General features: G+C 52.0%; 1 protein-coding gene across 6 annotated transcripts in view; it reads left to right on the top strand.

Moving 5' to 3' along the window:
* The first annotated feature begins 6,918 nt into the window (after positions 1 to 6,918).
* Dot1l (DOT1 like histone lysine methyltransferase) overlaps positions 6,919 to 19,019 on the top strand; it is a 41,689-nt gene continuing 29,588 nt past the window's right edge. For 3 of the 6 annotated variants that reach the window (XR_007588884.1, XM_050123269.1, XM_050123268.1), the window contains exons 1-2: positions 6,921 to 7,290; positions 17,480 to 17,523. Coding sequence is in view for 4 of the 6 variants with exons in the window: in XM_050123269.1 (XP_049979226.1) it covers positions 7,210 to 7,290; positions 17,480 to 17,523 (125 nt within the window). In the remaining 2 variants the exon portion in view is untranslated. Of the gene's footprint in view, positions 7,291 to 17,479; positions 17,524 to 19,019 lie in introns of those variants that run through there. The other 3 variants (XM_050123266.1, XM_050123265.1, XM_050123267.1) reach the window with 3 other exon arrangements.

Here is a 19,019-nt window from a genome sequence, read left to right as displayed (position 1 = left end):
TTTATTTATTTATTTATTTTGGTTTTTTGAGACAGGGTTTCTCTGTGGTTTTGGAGCCTGTCCTGGAACTAGCTCTTGTAGACCAGGCTGGTCTCGAAATCACAGAGATCTGCCTGCCTCTGCCTCCCGAGTGCTGGGATTAAAGGCGTGCGCCACCACCGCCCCTATTTTTTTATTTATTATGTATACAATATTCTGTCTGTGTGTATGCCTGCAGGCCAGAAGAGGGCACCAGACCTCATTACAGATGGTTGTGAGTCACCATGTGGTTGCTGGGAATTGAACTCTGGACTTTTGGAAGAACAGGCAATGCTCTTAACCTCTGAGCCATCTCTCCAGCCCAGGGCATAACTTTTTATGAACTCTATTTATTTATGGCGTATATGCTTGTGCACACGTGGAGATCAGAGGACACAACTTTTTATGAACTCTATTTATGGCGTATATGCTCATATGCATGTGGTCAGAGGACACAACTTTTTATGAACTCTATTTATTTATGGTGTATATGCTTGTGCACATGTGGAGGTCAGAGGACAACTTCAGGAAGTTGGTTCTCGCCTTCCAGTACACTGGTCTCAGAGATGGAATTCCCGGCCTGCCAGCAAGCACAGTTGAGCTGTCTCCACAGCCTTGGGGGAGGTGGTGGTTCTGTGATGGCTTGTTTTACGTCAGCTCGACACATGCCAGAGTCTTTCGGGAGAGAGCATCCATTGAGAAGGTCCCCAATGGATTGGCCCTATGGAGCATTTTCTTAATTGATGACTGATATGGGGGTCCAGTAGGCGGAGCAGACCATGAGGAGCAAGTCAGTCAACAGCACTCCCTCTTCTGCAGCTCCACTCCTGCTCCTGCATCCTGGTTCCCATTCTGACTTCCCTGGGTGACTCCAGCGACAGAATGAAATAAACCCTTTTCTCCCCACAATACTTTTGGTTGCAATTTTTCATCACAGATTGTTGTTGTTAGTTGGTTTGTTTGTTTTAGTTTTTTAAAACATTTTAAAGATTTATTTATTTAATTAATCCAATTATTTTTTTAAATATTTATTTATTTATTATGTATACAATGTTCTGTCTGTGTGTATGACTGCAGGCCAGAAGAGGGCACCAGACCCTGTTATAGATGGTTGTGAGCCACCATGTGGTTGCTGGGAATTGAACCCTGGACCTTTGGAAGAGCAGACAATGCTCTTAACCTCTGAGCCATCTCTCCAGCCCCCTCCAATTATTTTCAGACTATTTTTTCCCTCTGGCTTTCCTGGAACTAGCTACATAAACCAGGCTGGCCTCAAACCCACAGAGATTCACCAGCTTCTGCCTCCTCAGTGCTGGGATTAAAGACATGCACCACTACTACCAGACTGTGTATGTGTGTGTTTTATATATGTTTGAGGGCTTTGCCTGCGTGGATGTCTAAGCAGCCCCACTAAGGCGAGACTCAATGTGACTTGACACCTCATGTCGTCCCTGTCACCAGAACTTCCCCAGCAGGAACCCAGCACCCTTTCTCTCCCTAAGCTGCCTCCATCAGGAAGTTATCCCAGTCAGGGGTTAAGTGACATACAGACTTGCACAGACAGACATGGCTGGGAGGGAAAGGGGGTCTGGATCTGGAAGAGACTGTGTTCTGCAGTCATGTCTTTGACTCTCAACCTGTATCTTCCCACCTGTCACCTTGAGATGACACCTTGATCCAGCCTTTGAAGCTAGCTTGTCCTTAGGCATGCTACCCATGAGAACAGAAGCCGCACCCCTTAAGCTTCTGTGACGCTGATTAAAAAAGAAAAGAGATTTTTTGTGTGTCTCGCCTGCATGCATGTTTGTGCACCACATGTGTGCAGTGCCTGCAGAGAGCAGAAGGGCGTCAGATTCCCTGGAACTGGGGTTACAGATGACGGTGCGCCACCATGTGAGTGCTGGACACCAAACTCAGGTCTTCTGCAAAAGCAGCCAGTGCTCATATGGTGAGCCATCTCTCCGGGGCCCCGTTTTCTTTTCTGTGAGTGTGGAGGTCAGAGTATATCTAGGTGGGTGGGTGGGGTGCAGAAGTTGGAGCATGTGGGGGGGGTAGGTGCAGATGTGGAGGTCAGAGGACAGCCTCAGTTACGATGTTTAGGAATGTTGTCCACTCCTTTTTCTTTTTTAAAAATTTGTTTCTTCAAAAAAAAAAATAATACACACACACACACACACACACAGTGTTCTGCTTGCGTGTATGCCTGCGTGCCAGAAGAGGGCACCAAATCTCATTATAGATGACTGAGCCACAATATGGTTGTTCCTGAGCTCAGGACCTCTGGAAGAATAGCCAGTGCTCTTAAGCCATCTCTCCAGCCCCCTTTTAAAAATTTTTCAAGACAGGGTTTCTTTGTGTAATAACCCTTCCCTGACTGTCATGGAACTAGCCCTGTAGATCAGGCTGACCTCAAACGCACAGAGATCAGCTTGCCTCTGCCTCTGATGCTGGGATCAAAGGCATGTGCCACCACTGCTGGGCTTAACCCACTCTTGAGCCAGGGTGTCCCTTAGCCTGCAACTCACTGATTAGACCAGGTTAGCTCCTGAGTTTGCTTTCCCAGATCCTAAATTTTCCGTGTCAGTGGCCACCACACTGGGCTGGCATTCCTGTGTGAGTGCCAGGGCCAAACTGGGAACCTTGTCTTTGCAAGGCAAACTCTTTACCAACTAAGCCATCTTCCCAGGCCTTCTTTTTTTTTCTCTTTTGTGTGTATGTTTGTGTGATGTGACATCAGGGATGTGTGGAGGTCTGGGCTCAAGGTCCACGTCTTTCCCCAATCCTCTCCACCTTAGGCTTCCTCTGGGATGCCGCGTCTGCCTCTATCGCGTAGGATTAGCTGCCGTGCCCACGCAGCATTGGCTCTGGTTCTGGGGGTCCTAGCTCTGCGGCAAGCACTTTTTCAGTGGAGCCTCCACCCCAACTCCCCCTCTTTTTAAAAGACACTGTCTCCTCTAGCCCAGGCTGACCTCGAGCTCACTGTGTGGCCTAGCATAACCTTGGCCTCCTGACTGCTCTGAGTCCACTTCCCAGGGCCGGGCTGGCAGGCTATGCCACCACACCCAGTTAGGAGTTGCTGGTGATTCCACCCAGGGCTTCCCGAATGCTGTCTGTCAGTGTCCCCCCCCCCTCCCCCCCAGTCCTAGGTTTGGTGTTTGCTGGAACTTTTGATCCTCCACCACAGCCTCAGGAGTGCTGGGAGAACAGGCACAGTGCTGGCTGGGAGGGAAGGAGTGGCCGGGCACAAACCCCCGTTTTCCTTAGCTATTACTCAGGCTTCCAGAAATAGAGCCGAGTGCACACAGATATAGAGACAGAGGTTTATTTTAAGATGTGACTCACACAATCCTGTGGGCTCTAAGCCCAAAATTAGCACAGCCGGCCAACAGCCTTGAGACCAAGGAAACGCAGGAAGCTCAAAGAAACTTCAAAGACGAGGGGGAGGGGACACCACCGGAAGGACTCACTCTTCCTCCGGACCCACAGTGGGGGGTTCACTGTCCGTCTGGACCCACAGTGTGTGGGGGTCACTGTCCCTCTGGAACCACTGTGGGGGAACTCCCTACGGACCCACAGTGTGGGGGGTTCCTTTTCCCTCCGGACCCACAGTGGGGGGGAACTTTGCTCATTTCAGATGATGACCGATCGCTTCTTGGCCTTTTGGCTAAGATCAAGTGCAGATGATGACCGAGATGGATAACAAAGAAAGTCATCACACAGTGGGTATCTTTTTGAGGTCCTGCATGTACTCCCCCACATCCCAGTACATAACTCCCCACATTCTAGCATTTGGGAAGTTGAGGCAGGGAGATCATAAATTCAAACATTTCTGGGCAATTTAGGAATTTTTATATCTCAAAAATTCAAGACTGGGGCGTGGTCAGGGTGGAGCCCCTGCCTAGATCCCCAATGAGGAGCTGGAGGCATATGGGGGTGGAGCCCCACTACCAGTGAAGGGGCTGGGGGCGTGGTTTAGTGATAGCGTCCTAGCCTAGCTTCCTGGAGGTACCAGTTTCGTCCTTACCTCTAGCAAACAGCACTAGGGACCTAGGAAATTCTAAGACCACTGAATTGTCTTAGAGACCAAAGCGATGGGATACTGTCTTGTGGGTAGAGATGGAGTCACTCTGGGCAATCAGGGAAAAGTAGACATCCATACCCGAGAAGGGAGGAGGGTGGCCCTGGATCTCTTGGAGTAACATCAAGTCAAATAAGGAAAGTGAGTAACAGAGAAACAGGATTGGGCCTCCCTTCCGGAGGGGGTGAGGAATCAGATCAGATAAAAACAATGATCACAACCCTGTCTCACCCCTTAATCAGAGCTCAGGAGGCAGAGGCAGATTGTTTTCTGTGAGTTCAAGGCCAGCCTGGCCTACAGAGCTAGCTTCAGGGTTACACAGTGAGTGCCTCTCTCTCTCTCTCTCTCTCTCTCTCTCTCTCTCTCTCTCTCTCTTTCTCTCTCTCTCTCTCTCTCTCTCAAAAGAAAAGAATGTAGAACAAGAAAACAAAAGCAAGCCAGGTGGTGGTGGCGCACGCCTTTAATCCCAGCATTCGGGAGGTAGAGGCAGGCAGATCTCTGTGAGTTCGAGACCAGCCTGGTCTACAAGAGCTAGTTCCAGGACAGGCGCCAAAGCCACAGAGAAACCCTGTCTCGAAAAACCAAAAAAAAAAAAAAAAAAAAAGAAAGCGGGATCTAGGAAATTCTAAGACCATTTTTTGGCTTCTAGCTCTCTCCCTACTGTTCTGTGAAAGTTTGAGAATAATATTATTTTGTTTGTATAATGAGGAACTTCAAAGCTGGGAAGCTCCAACTTGATCATTTATTTACTTATCTACAGACAGGGTCTTCTGTTGGCCCGAAACTCGCTCCCTAGCCAAGGCTGGTCTTCCCCTCACAGAGATCCATCTGCCTCTGCCTACTGAGCATTGGGATTTATGGTGTGGGCTACACCCACTTGACTAGTTTATGGGTGTTATGATTTTGCTCCCTTTAAGAGACAAGCCACGCCCACTCCCATTCTGCTCCCTCCCCCATCCGCTGAGGCAGGCTGATCTCCAGCTTCCGGCCTGAGCTCACTCTCTTTTTCCATCTTCCTCTCGGAGAGTCAGCTTCGCTTCTGCCTCTCTCCCCACTTCTCTGCCCCCCCCTTCTCTGTCTCTTTTTCTCCTCTCTCTCTCTCTCCCTCTCTCTCTCTTTCCCTCTCTCTCTGTCCCCCCCCTTCACCCTTCCTCCTCCATAACCCCCTGAATAAACTTCAACCTCACCCTGCCTGTCGTGTCTATCCATGTTTCTGTCTTCTGCCCGCCTGCCATGTGTCTCCCTGCCTGGGACCAGCCATTGCTCAGGGACCAGCAGCCGTCTCTGCCTGGGGCCCACTGCCTGCTGCCACATGGCCCGCCACCACTGCTCTGAGACCAGCAGCCGTCTCTGCCTGGGACTGGCTGCTCCCAGGGCCCACTGTCTGCCGCCACATGGCCCGCCACCACCACTCAGGCCACCGCTCTGGGACCGGCAGCCATTTCTGCCTGGGACTGGCTGCTCCCAGAGCCCGCTGCCTGCCACCACGTGGCCCACCACCACCATTTGGGACCTACAACATTTCTGTTGCCTACTGCCGGGGGATCTTGCAGCATTTTTAAAAAAAGAACAACAATGGGGATTTGAATTTTTTTTATGTATTTGAATAATTTGCTTGCATTTATGTTTATGTACCACCAGCTTCCTTGGTGCCTATGGAGGCCAGAAGAGGGTGTTGGAACCCCTGCAATGGGAGTGGCGATAGTCATGAATGAGCTAGTGTGGGTAGTGGGAATTGAATCCAGATTCTCCAAGAGCAGCCAGTGCTTCCAGCAGCTGAAACATCTCCCCAGCCCTCGTTTTGAGTCGAGGAAAGACTTTACTCTGTAATCCAGGTGGGCCTTGAATTGTGACCCCTTGCCTCAGTCTCCCAAGGGCTCGGATGATAGTGTTGCGTCTGAGATTGCACAAATAATGGGAACCAGACCACCGGTCTATTAGCCAGAAGCAAACCTTACTCCAAACACCATGGGCTACCAAAAACTTCTAGCTGCCTAGGGCCACAGGCAAAATTCGGTCTGACGCTGTGACACTAAGAGGCCACAGCAGGAACCAGGTGTAACCAGGTGGTGAGTCAGAGGGGTTGAGTCACGGTACATTTTTAAGATTCACAACTTTTGATTACAGGGTTTTAGTTCAAGATGTTCGTAAAAGCCTGGCTATCTTACGCAGCTGCTTGCTCCTGTAACTGAAAGGAATGTAGGCCAGAGGGTCACGGAAAAGCTGCTCTTAAAGGTTTACGCTTCCTCCACTGCAGCTGACAGCTCCAATTTTCCCAGCCTATAGGCATACAACTTTAAACATTCCTGGGCTCTTCAGTAGGTTTTGTTAGTGTGAGACTGTATTAAAAGTAATAAAAAATTTTTTAGAGAAGAGTTAAAAAGAAATCAGTCATGGTGACGCATACTTTAATCCCAGAACTCGGGAGGCAGAGATCTCTGTGAGTTCGAGGGTAGCCAGGACAGACAGGGCTACAGAGAGACCCTGTCTTGAAAAATCCATAAAAAGAAAAAAAAAAAAGGAAAAACGGAAGGAAAACAAGAAAAAGATAAAAAGCAAACCTGCGAAGTTGGGATTTGAACTGCCCGTCGTCCTTCCTCCCTCCCTCGCTCCCTCGCTCCCTCTCCAGTCCCTCCGCAGGGTTTCCCCGGGTCCCCGCTTCCGGCTGGCGGGGGTGTCCGAGGGCAGCCGAGGACGTGCGTGCCCCCTTGCGTGCGTGCGTCGCTCGGAGGCGGGCGAGTCCAAGGGGGCGTGGCGTGCGAGGGGTGGTGCGCGCGGCGCGGCGGGCGGAGGCTCTTGGCGCGCACCGCCTCTTGGCTCCCGGCCTCCCCCGCGCGCGCGCGCCGAGTGGTTCGACCCGACCCCCCGGCTCATTGTGCCTTCTCCTCACGCCGGCCCAAGATGGCGGCGGCGCTGGGCGTCCCGGGTTTGTGACTCCTACAAAGAGGGGAGCCGGGGGCCGCACGGGAGCGGCGGCCGAGGCGCAGGCCGGGCCGTCCGTCCTCTGCCGTCCGCCCCGCGTCCTCCCGCCCCCGCCGCCCGGCTTCCCGCCGGCGGCCCCGCCCCTCCCCCAACCGTCCGCCTAGCATGGTGCGGCGGCCGCGCGCGCCGACATGGGCGAAAAGCTGGAGCTGAGGCTCAAGTCGCCAGTGGGCGCCGAGCCCGCTGTCTACCCGTGGCCGCTGCCGGTCTACGTGAGTGTGCTGGCGGGGAGGCCGGGGGTGGGGGTCGCGGGGCTCCGGAGCTCCGGGCCGGCGGCGGGTCCTCGGCCGTTCCTGGCCCGCGCCCGCGGCTGCCGTTGCCCCGACGCGGCCAGTCGCGCTGTCGCGGCCGCCGGCCTGGCGCCCCGCGTCCCCGGGTGTTGCGGGCCTGAGTCCGGGGCAAAGCTGTGGGCAGGGCCACGGGGACTGGGAGGTCGGGGGCGTCTAGTCTGTTTCGGTCCTTCGTGGCCTTCTCGTGTTGTCATCTCATGTCTCCGCACGCTGTCGTCTCTCTCACCCTGCTGTCTTTCCGTGTCGTCCCCTCATGTCCTCTTAGGTTGTCACCTTTGGCGTTGGTGGGCAGGGGCTAAAGGGACCTTAGGAAGTTGGGGAGGGTTGGCCGTTCACGTAATCGGGTTGTCCCCCATGTTGGTGGCACGGCGGGAGGGTTATGAAAAGTTGTTCTTTCATGTCAGTGGGCCAGGCTGGAAGGCCCTGGGATGTTGGAGAGGTTGTCACCTCAGTTTGTCCCTCGCGTGTCATCTCACGTTTGGCGGACTTGGATGGTGAGACCATGAGGAGCCGGCCGTTGTCTCCCGTTGGTAGAGTGTCCGTAGAGGCTTTGCACGGTCGTAGAGATTGTCTCCTCTGGATGTCGTGGCTGGAGGGGCTTGGGAAGTCTGGGAGGTTGTCCCCTTTTGTTGGTGGGTAGGGCTGGTGAGACCCTGGGAAATTGGGGGTGTCATCCTCTAATCCTAAGGAGCCTTGGAAAACTGATAAGCAAAGTGGAAGTGCCAGAGGATTCTGAGTTCTGAAGTCCAGGAGGGCCTGGGAACCTCAGCGTCCTGGTCGCTGGGGATCCTATATGTGTTTTGAGTAGAAAGCGAAGCATGGTGTATGGGTGCTGTTGAGTCAATTTCTTCGCCTCACTGGGACCCCATGGAATACATCTGTGCCCTGGGATGCCCTTGCAGCTGGGCCTCTGCGCCTTCCCATCAGGCAGCTGTGAGTGTCTGTGCACAAGCGCCTGTGTTGTGTGTCCTTGAAATTTTCTGCAGCTGCTGGGTGTGGTGGCACACCCTTCAATCCCCTCATTTTGGAGGCTGAGGCAAGCAGATCTCTGTGAGCTCCAGGATGGCCAAGGCTGTTACACAGAGAAACCCAGTCTTCAAAAAAAGAAAAAAAAATTTCCTACAGGTGTTCACTGTCAACTCCGCTGGGGTCAGCAGGATGGCTCAGCCTAGATTCTTGCTGCCAAACCTGAGTTCAATCCCTCTTACATGGTGGAAGGAGAGCACCAACTCCCCCAAGTTCTCCAGCCTCCTCACGTGCACAGCTGAAGGCACATATAACAGGCATTTAAAAATGCCTGCCTGTATGCATGCTGGGCAGGGTGGCAAACATTGGGCAGGGGCAGAGGCAGGAGGATCTCTTGAGTTCCAGGTTGGTGGCCTGTCTAAAAGGAGTCTGAGAAATTTGAGAGGGTCTTCCCTCTTGTTGCTGTGACTAGAAGGACTGTGGGAAACTGAAAAAGTTGTCCCCCAATGTTGGTGGCACCTGAAGGGGTCTCGGGAAATCTGGAGGGTTGTGTGGTGAGACAATCTGGAAAAAAGAAAGGTAATCGGACTTCTCGGGGCTTTTCCTCTTTGGACATAAACGTTCTGATTTAAGTCTCATCTCTTCTTTTCATCTTCATTCACTTTTCCCAGGCTACAGTTCTGTGAATTTTGGTCACTGTCACAGTTGAGGTGCAGCACACTTGAGCCACTCCCTCTGCTCCCTGCCTCTCACTTTCTTGGCTGTCATTCTGTGTCTTCTGTTGGCAGTATTTCCCAGAAAGTCCAGTGAACGATCAACAACATGTAGCCTGTGACTCCGAAGAGTCACCAGGGAGAATGTGTCTGAGGCTCGTCCACCCACACTGTCTGAGGGCTTGGGGTTGCCCCTGGTTTTTCTTCTTAGCTCGGTAACATCTTTTGGACAGTGAGCCAGTTTGGTGATCATTCTATTAGTCACAGGATGCCTGGGCTGGTCCAATGTTTCTTTTTCTCTTATTTCTTTGGTCTTGTTATGCAGTTGTGGCTGGCCTGGAACTTTCAGTGCCATCCTGCTTCTGCCTCTAGTGCTGGGGTGCAATGGACTTGCCACCCCAGCATGTGTGTGTGTGTGTGTGTGTGTGTGTGTGTGTGAGAGAGAGAGAGAGAGAGAGAGAGAGAGAGCGAGCGATATTAGAGGCAGTGAGTTCTAGGCACCTGCATGTGGGCTCGTCCAAGCTGAAGTAATCCCTGGGAGTACCAAGAGCTGAGTTGCTAGGTCCGTACTGAGTGGACAGTCATCAACCTGAATTCCTAAAGTTGTCATATGAGTATGAAGGGCTAAAAAAATGTGTCACAACCCTGTTGGTGCCCCAGTGGAGTGGTGCTGCCAGTTTGCCTCTACCTTGTTCCCTGGGGCTGAAGATGAATGTTCACCCAGTGACACTGGCCCACTTCCCCACTCTGTGTGAATCAGGCCTTCAGTCGAGCTTGGCGGGAACTAGCTTTCCAGTGGCGGGTGGGAATGGCTGGCCAGCGCCTTTCCCTTGCTGGCCTGGACCTCACTTGCCAGGGTTGAGTATGCTGGCCCAGACATCTGGCAGGCCCATTCCAGCTGTGGCTGTGACATTGTTGTCTAAGGGCCAGCAGGTGGGGGGTGGCATTGACTTCCACACAGCCTCAGTGGAGACAGCCACTCCACAGTGTCCTCTTCTACCCCTGTGCTCTCATGGAGAGTTTTGCTTCTCAGGAAGCCACTGCCAGTGCCTGGCATACTCCACACAGTGTCAAATCTGCCATTCCAGCACCCAGGAAGTAGAGGTAGGAGGATCGGGCATTCAAGACCAGCTTTGGCTACATAGTTCCAGGGAAGCCTGCCCTACATGTATCAGATCCCCCAGTAAACAAACAGAAAATCTGTTGCCAGGTGATCCTGTTTCCAAGGCATTGAGAGAAGGGACCATGTAGGCAATCCTGCCGCTGAGGTGGGAGTTCAGGTCACATTGCATGCCCGCCTGCAGTCCTTCCCAGTCTGTTGTGTTTTGAGATGGGGGGTGGGTGGGGTCTCAGCATGCCCTGACTCACCCTCCTGCCTTCCCTCAAGAGTGCGGAAGGCCAGGTGTGCGCCCCCAGGTCTGGTTTCATAATCCTTTGTAAAAGCACTTACAAAGCTACCTTTAGTGTCCCTGGGGACATGCACAGAAGGCAAAAAGACATTCATCATTGCAGGCTCTGGACCTTCACAGGCAGATTAGGACTGAGTGTGACAGTCCCACACTTGAGTAAGGCGTGTCCCTGGGCAGGTGCCAGTGGCTTCTCAGCCATGCTGTCCACACTCAGAAATACCCAGTTTGGGGACCAGGTTTGGAGAACTGACGGGTGGGAGGGGCCATTATCCTTCTAGCAATTTAGGGCCCTGGGTCCTCATAGAATGACCCTTTCGTCAGAAAGAATGCAGATGCCATTTTCAGTTGTTTGCTTGGCAGATAGCTTAGGTGACAAACTTGAGAGGGAGAGCCAGGGTGGCCTTCCTGTTGGTGACTCAGTAGGCCTTGTGTAGTGGCGTGTCCCTTCTGATGAGCTTGGGAGTCCTGTGGGTGGCTGGGTGAGTCGTGCTGTGAGCAGGGTGAGCCAGCCCTACTATGATTCAGAAAGCAATTTCTGCTGCTGAGCTCCGCGGGTGAGTGTCCTGGCTAATCCCTGCTCATGTGGGCAGGAGGCAGGTTGACCTTTAGCCTGCCTGTGTGGGCTGACCTGCTCCAGAAGGGAAGGGGTGGTGATGGTGGGCTTCCCTGTGAAACACTGACTCTGCGCTTGCCTTTCAAATCCAACCTTAGGCCACTTACTCTGTTCATGAAGAGACTGGGAGCTGCTGGGGAACCCCAGCTGGGCTTCCCTGTCTGTGGAAGCACTGCCCCTTTTCAAGTTAGACCTTTTTGTTTCTTTTCTGAGGTGGTCTGATTCTGTATTCAGGGCAGTTTGGTACTTACCGAGTAGCCCAGGCTGGCCTCAAACTCTGAACAGTTCTGTCTCATTCTCCCAAGTGCTGCGAATATGGCCATGAGATGTCATGCTGGCTTCAAGTTAGATATTTTATTTTGGGGGTAATTATAGGTTCATGCACCCAGGAATGTTCCTGTGTCCACTCTTACAAAGTGAAATCCTTAGGTTAGTGAGGAACACCTCCTGTGGGATATATGACTCTTGGGCAGACTACCCAGCTGTTCTCAAGGAGGTCCTGCCCTGAACTGACACCTGGTGATGTCTAGGGACATTTGTGGTTGCCACAACTGGAAGAGGGGAGGCTCTGACACTGGCCCCTGCAGAACTCGGTTCAGGGTGTCAGTTGTACAGAAAGACCACACACTGTTACCTGAAGTTCGGGGGCACAGATCAGCTGCCCCATATCTCTGTTTGCTGGGGCAGTCCTGTCATCTTTTTCCAGGGTCCCCAGAATGCAAGCCAGGTTCATTGATTCCCGAACATGGTCTGGCCCTGTGCAGTACAGATGCCCACCTTGTTGCTAGCTTGATTTAGACAAACACGGGTCTGGGCTGTGTGGACACCAACTCCTCTGGGGCTGAAGTGTGAGAAGACACGGGATAGCCTTTGAGGTCCTGCACAGACTCCTCTGCTGGTAGAGTGGGCATCCCATAGGCAGGGCAGAGCTACTGGGGGAGGGAGCTTCATGCAATCTCTTTTCTTCTCCCCTCCTTCTCTTTCCCAACCCCCCTCTCTGTGTCTATGGACTCCTGACTCTGTCTTCCAGATACCTGCCTGGTTTATGTCATGTTGGGGATGGAGCCCAGCCTGTTTTATACCCTCTGAACTCAGTAAGCACCTGCCCTGCCTTTGGGAGGCCTGGGTTTCTTCTCAGTACCCCAAACAGTTCTGTTAAGACCTGATTCACACCTAGTACAATTCATGCATTCAAAGCGCTGGTCAGGATCTGCAGATATTCACAGGTCAGGCAGCTATTACAGCTTAGTTCTAGAACAGTCCATCACCCCTGTTCCAGCACATATACTTCCTGTCTCACAATTATCTGTTCTGATGTCTCCTTTTGTAGAGCTCCACACTGTGACCTTATTGTGCACGTGCGTGCCTGCGTGCGTGCGTGCGTGTGTGTGTTGTGCTGGCTTGCAGTGTTTGAGTTTGGGAAGGTTCCAGGTCTAAGGTAAGGACTTATTTTAACTTCATCCTAGGATGGAGTGACAGGCTAAGAACTGGTGTGGCACCAGGGTTGATAGGGCATTTATATGCACCAGGTGGTTTTAAATTTACTGTGCACAGGTATGCACTGTGGAGTGTAGAGGCTAGAAGAGGATGCCATGTGTCTGTCACCATCTTCCTTTGAGACTGGGCCTTTTGCTAGACATGATGATTGAGCCTTCTCAACTAGGCTGGAAGTTAGCAAATTCTAGTACCCAGTCTCCATACCCCATCTGGGCTACAGGTGCTTTCAGGGTGCCTAACTTCTTACTGTCCTTTCTGACTGCAGAGCAAGTGCTTTGAGTTCTTGGCCTCTCTACAGTTTTCCTGTGCCAGGTACTTGCAGCTGCCGGGGTGCAAGGTGCCTATCTCGCTGTTGTCTGGGCAGGGCTGCTTGCCTTTCCCTTAGTACTTGTCTCAACTCTCCTAAAACAAGGGTAACTGAGCCCCTATCCTTTCCCTCACACCCTGAGGGAGGAGTAGACTGCAGCAAGAAGGTGTCCTGGTTGTAAACATGCAGTCACTCTTAGCAAGTGACTCACCTATGTCACTTGATAGGCCTGGATAGGTGGTGCCACTCCCCTTGAAGACTGTAGAGGCCAGCTTGGCGTAAACTGTTCAGCAGAAGCCCTTCTGCTTGCAGGACTGGCAGCTGGCACAGATGGACAGACTTTCTGTGGCCTCATCTCTGTCCTTGTAGTTGAGCAAGGACACTTGTCCTCCTGTGGACCTATGAATCCCCATCTCTCCTGCCTTCAGGAAGGCAGGCAGTAGGAAACTGAGTGTTTCTGTGTGTGCTGTGAATGTGTCCCTTTGTGGACTTTAGAGTTTCAGGGTCAAGTCTTAAAAAAAAAAAATGTTTTCCATGCTGGGTATATCTGGTTCCAGCTGCTTGGGAGGGTGGGGCAGGAAGATTGTTGAGCCCTTGAGTTGGAGGCCAGCCTGGATAGCATTGTGGGACTCCCACTCCAAAGCTAACAGATAAGTTATGTACTGAACTCCCTTCTTTCTGTGTGTGGTGTCTGGAATGTGGTGCGATTCTTGGGGCAGCCCACCAGACAGCCTGCGTATGTCGTGTCTCCATGGGCTTTCCTAATGGTCTCCTTTCTCCTGTGAGGTACAGTGTTTAGGACCATGTGGGACACCAAGGATGTTTGATGTTGCACATCTGACTGAGCTGCCCATCTGGAGCCAGGATCTTTAGTCCCCCTTCATGTAGGACCATGTTTGCTAATGTCTGAGGTCACTCTTCAGGCTTCTCTGCAGGATGCATGCTTCTGGTTTGCCTGTTGGGCTTCCCTCTGGTCATGTTCTGTCTCCCTCAGGCTGGGATGGGATGTTGACTAACTCCTTTGTGCTGATCCTTGAACACAGCCCTGTGTGATGCTCCTGCCCCTCTTGCCCTTGTGCAGGCTGTGCTCTGTCTGGCTCTGTTGGTCATTTTGCCTTTCGTCTGAGCAGCTGATAGTCACTGGGGGGGAGCAAGTCCAGGAGAAGGTTTGGAACAGCCTCTGACAGCTTGCTGTGTAACTCCTGCTGTGTTATTTGGGGAACCACATAAGAGTGGTTCATCCTCGCCTTCCCCCAGAGACAGGGTTTCCTTCTCTGTGTGGCCCTAGCTGTCCTGGAACTCACAATGTTGACTAGGCTGGCCTTGAACTATAGGCCTGCCTCTGCCTCCCAAATTCTAGGATTAAAGGAGGGTGCCACCATGTCCAGCTTCACTTGGACGTCTTGTGGAAGACTCGGACTATTGTGGTGTTGGTGAGAAGAGTGTGGTTGGCACATGTCCGTGACTTCAGCAGCACTCAGGAGGCCAGGGCAGGATTAGGCATTTCAGGCTAGTCTAGTCTACATGGATGATCCTGCTTACAAATCCAAAAAGGACTGAAATTGCCCAGTAGGTGACCTTCCTAGTGTTCACAAGACTCAGGGCTCCATCCCTAACCCTGGGAGAGAGAAAAAGATAAAAATGGGTTGGCAATGAATTCCTGATGTTGCGTTAGATGTGGTAACCAGTGGAGGATGACTGATAGGGGCTGTCCCTGTATAGTATAAAGAGATCAGCACCTCTCAGAAACCCAGGCTTTTGGGGTTGTGCCCAGAATACTACTCCCTTCCCAGGGGGTTGCATGCCTATCCTTTCCTAGAGACCAATGAATAGCCAGGGTATAGCCATAGCCGAACAGAATCTGCCTCTTAATTTGCACAGCTCAGGATTGTCTGTGGACATGGTAGGCCCCAACAAACAATAGTGCTTGGTCCTCAGTACTTGGGAAGCCTTGAGAACCCTACAAGGGCTGGGCAGTGGTGGTGCACTCCTTAAATCCCAGCACTTGGGAAGCAGAGGCAGGCAGATAGATCTCTGTGAGTTTGAGGCTAGTCTGGGCTACAGAGCGAGTTCCAGGACAGCTAGGGCTACACAGAGAATCCCTGTCTCAAAAAACCAAATGAAACAAAACCCTACAAGGTAATCCCAACACTTGGTGCCAGCACTTTGGAGGTGGAGGCAGGAGAACCTTGAGACTCAGAAAACCAAGGGCTGGGTTGGAGCATAGTGTTGGAAACTTGAAGAGCGTGAGCAAGGCTGTGAGTGGTCAGGCTGGCTGCAGAATCCCCTAGCTTCCTGCCTGAGCCTCCTTAGTACACAGGCCTGCACCAGTGTTCCTGTGTTGGCTGAAACCTAGGGCCTTATGCATGGCAGGTGAGCATCTTCTGTTGAGGCGCATCCCTCTAGACCTCTGTTGAGGGCCATAGAAGGAAGACCAGCAGTGTGCCGCCCTAGCCGAGTGGATTCCTCCCTTCTCCTCCCCATTCTTCCTTTTTTTTTTTTTTTTTTTTTTAAATTTTAGTTTGTTTTTGTTGTTGTTTGAAAACAGAGTTTCTTTGAGTAACTGCTCTGGCTGGGCTAGTCTCAAAATCATAGAGCTCTACCTAGGTTAGCCCTAGTCACCCTGCCCAGCCTGCCCCCATCCCCTCCTTTCAATAGTCTTTCTTATTCCAGGCCAGCCTTGAGCTCCACGCAGCTAGGGGGACAGGGTGTGCCACGAGATCAGGCTTTGTTTTGTAACCTTGCTACCAGACATTTCTTTTTCCTTTTATTTTTTTTAATTTTTTAAAAATATTTATTTATTATGTAAACAATATTCTGTCTGTGTGTATGTCTGCAGGCCAGAAGAGGGCACCAGACCTTTTTACGGATGGTTGTGAACCACCATGTGGTTGCCGGGAATTGAACTCAGGACCTTTGGAAGAGCAGGCAATGCTCTTAACCACTGAGCCATCTCTCCAGCCCTTTTTTTTTTTTTTTTAATTTTATGTGTATAGTTGTATTGCCTGCATGTGTCTGTGCACTGTGTACATGTAGTACCTGTGAAGACCAGAGGAGGGCATCATATCCACTGGAACTGGAGTTACAGACTGAGCCATCATGTGGGTGCTGGGAATTGAACCTGGGTCGTCTACCAGATTAGCATTGCTCTAGCCCCTGAACTGCCTCTTAAGCCCCCCTCTCCCAATACGAAGACCTTTATGAGCCTAAGCTTGTGGTGGGTGGTGATGTGCTTGCCTAGGAGCTGTAAGAACTACCTAAGATGAACAACTGAATACCTGGAGAGTGGCTTGGTATGGTGTAGCATGATGTAGACCTATCTCTCCAGCGGTGCTCAGCACCACGACGGTGGATGCTTGGTGTTTTGTGGTCCAGGTGCTCAGGAGTGTCTGGGTGGACAAGACAGAGAGGGAGCCTGGGTGTTCATGGCAGAAGTAGCATACGAACACACACACACTTGTTACACAGTGTAGAGGTGAGGCACTTGGGTAACAATCTGCCCTAGTTGTGCGGCTTCTCCGGGGAGGCATGGGCAGTTGTCACCTCATTCCAGACAGGGCATCAACCACAGACCACAGAACTGATCCCAGAGAGTAAAAGCTTTGGTGACCCGTGAGTTCACTAGGGTTATTTACTGAGTGTAGGTGACTCAGAGACAGCCCAGCACTGGAAAGAGCACCCCAGCATAGAGATTTCTGGGCTTCCCTGCAAGACTTGGCCAGCTGTCTGCTTCAGTCTCTCTCACAGTGCTTGTGGATCATGGAAGTTTCACAAACTTCCTGAGCCCTTTGGGGTATACTTCCATACTTAATATTCTCCCCCACAAAGGCCCTGTCTAAGTGGGATCACCTCCACACAACCACAGTGGGAGACTGTCTAGAGACTTAGGGTTGTGGGGACACTCAGGGCCTATGTTAAATGTTCTTTGTCACTTGTGACCTGTGACTGGTACTGGACAGGGTGCACTGGAAGTCTATAGCTCCTCTGTGGCAGGGGGTGATGACCAGGCCTTTGGCAGAGCTGGGAGGGAACCTAGACATGGTGTTTGTATGTTTGGGTATCCAGTCTCACGAGGCGCTGTTACCTGTGGCCTTCATCATCCCGCAGCTCACTTCCGTGATGAAGCTGGAGCTGGCAAAGGTCTTAGGCTAGTGTGCAGTGAGTGAGGGGTGTGCGGAAAGCTCATAGGGGCCACTGGCCAGCCGAGGTGGGTGGGAGGTAGCATTGTTTCTCCTGTTTCCTTTTGCTGTTCTTCCCTCTGTGTCTTTGAGTGTCATTGGTATCATCCTTGGGCTTCATCTAATGGGGACAAATTGAGATCTGGTCTTGAGTGGTCTTGCTGGAGCCAGGCTTGATTTCAGGCATAGCACAATGATGCAGTGGTTGTGATGTCTGCTTCCCATTCTGTCAATGGGGACACTGGCCCAATGGGACTTTGTAGGACTTGCCGACGCCTATCGGGTTTACAGAGAGAGAATGCTCTGAGTCAGGTTCCAGCTCTGGGGAATGTGTGGGGTCCAGGTGCTGTGGCTGTGCACTGCAGAACAAGAGTGGGGTGTTGCTGTATGGTTGCCTGGAGCCCACTCTGCAGCCTTTTCTTTTTCAGGACAAGCACCACGATGCTGCTCATGAGATTATTGAGACTATCCGGTGAGTGCTGCATGATAGGGTAGGGTAAGGGGGGGAAGGGCATGGGGGCCATGCGACCTGCTTCCTGAGGCTGTCCTCACTCAAGTGGCTAGTAGTGTAGGGCATCAAGTTGCAGGGCAGCCTGCCACAGCCCTTGCCACACACTGTGCTTGTCAGAGAAAACCTCAGTTGTTTGTTCCCCTGCCATGGCAGGGATGAGTCAGGTCTCATGTTCAGCCTCTGCCTGCAGCCTCCTGTGAGATGGCGCTGGGGAAGTGTCTCTGTGCTCTCCTGTCTCCTTCATTAGTCCCTACCTTTGGGGGAACTGGAGAAAGACAGGAGTTTGTGAGGCCCACTAAGGTCTGATGTTGCTGAGTGTGTGTGTGGGGGGGGCTCCGTCCTGATACCTGCAGAGACATAGTGCCAGGGCGGCTGCCTGTTGGATTGGCTCTGGTGTCCTACTTTAGGAGCTTCTGCCCTCTGAAGCTCCCAAAATAGTGGGCATAGACTAGTGGGAGAAAAGCCCAGGACACCCACAAAACTGAGGCCCTGTACAGGTTAGATTCCCATTGTGAGCTCAGATGTGGAGATAACATTGTGAAGAGGCCGATAAGTTGACTCAGTGAGTACAGCACTTATGTTGCTAGCCTGGGGACCTGAGTGTCATCCCTGGGACCCCTTGTGGAGATGGAAGGAGAGGACCATCTGTGGATGTCCTCTGAGCCCCAGAGATGTGGGTGTTCTGTGGCACACATGCTGCCCTGTCTTGTGCACCCACTAGTGCACACACACAACCCCACCCCCATGCACTAATAATAATTTTAAAACATTTGAAAGTCTGGTAGTGAAAGCTGAGACAATCAATTTTGTGGGTTGAGGTAGGAGCTGCAGGTGGAACAGAACCTGGAGAAGGATGGGGTAGGCCCAGAGACAAGATAATCTGGGATTGGGGGTGGGCCTCTGGGCAGGTGTTTTCCTGTCTCCTCTACCTCAGCAGGTCAGAGAAGGTGGGAGACAGGGAGACCTAGATGCGTACCCTCTCAGGGGCCACCCCAGCACTTTTTCTTCCTGCAGCCAGCAGACAGGTCCAGTGCATCACCAGACTGTATGACTGTAGTTCCCTGGACAGTGCTCTGACTGCTGGAGGCCATCCAGCTGGACTTGGCGAGCCACCATGATGCTGAAAAGCAGAGCGGCAGTCGGGGAGCTCATGGGCCAGCCAGCTGGGTGCAGGCGGTGGCATGCAGGAGATTGTCAAGGTGGAAGGCCAGGGCTGCACCTGAGGTCCTCTGACCCCTGTGGGCCTGTCTCCACCTCATCCTACTGCAGCCTCTGGGACGGATGTGCTTCAGGGTGGAATAGAGGAAGAATCTGGGGAGCATGGAAGATGCCACTGAACAGTGAACGGGGCTTTTTCCTCTTGGTGCTCCTTGCCATTGTAGCCTTCTACAACTTTCAACTTTTTAAATCTTTTTTTTTTTAACAGTTTTTTTTTTTTTAAGGATTTATTTATTTAT

This window comes from Alexandromys fortis, unplaced genomic scaffold (assembly GCF_014885135.2).
Source record: "Alexandromys fortis isolate MF-2015 unplaced genomic scaffold, M_Fortis_MF-2015_v1.1 scaffold_221, whole genome shotgun sequence".
Taxonomy (NCBI): domain Eukaryota; kingdom Metazoa; phylum Chordata; class Mammalia; order Rodentia; family Cricetidae; genus Alexandromys; species Alexandromys fortis.
The sequence above is the reverse complement of the archived record's forward strand: the minus strand, read 5'-3'. Positions and strand labels throughout refer to the sequence as shown.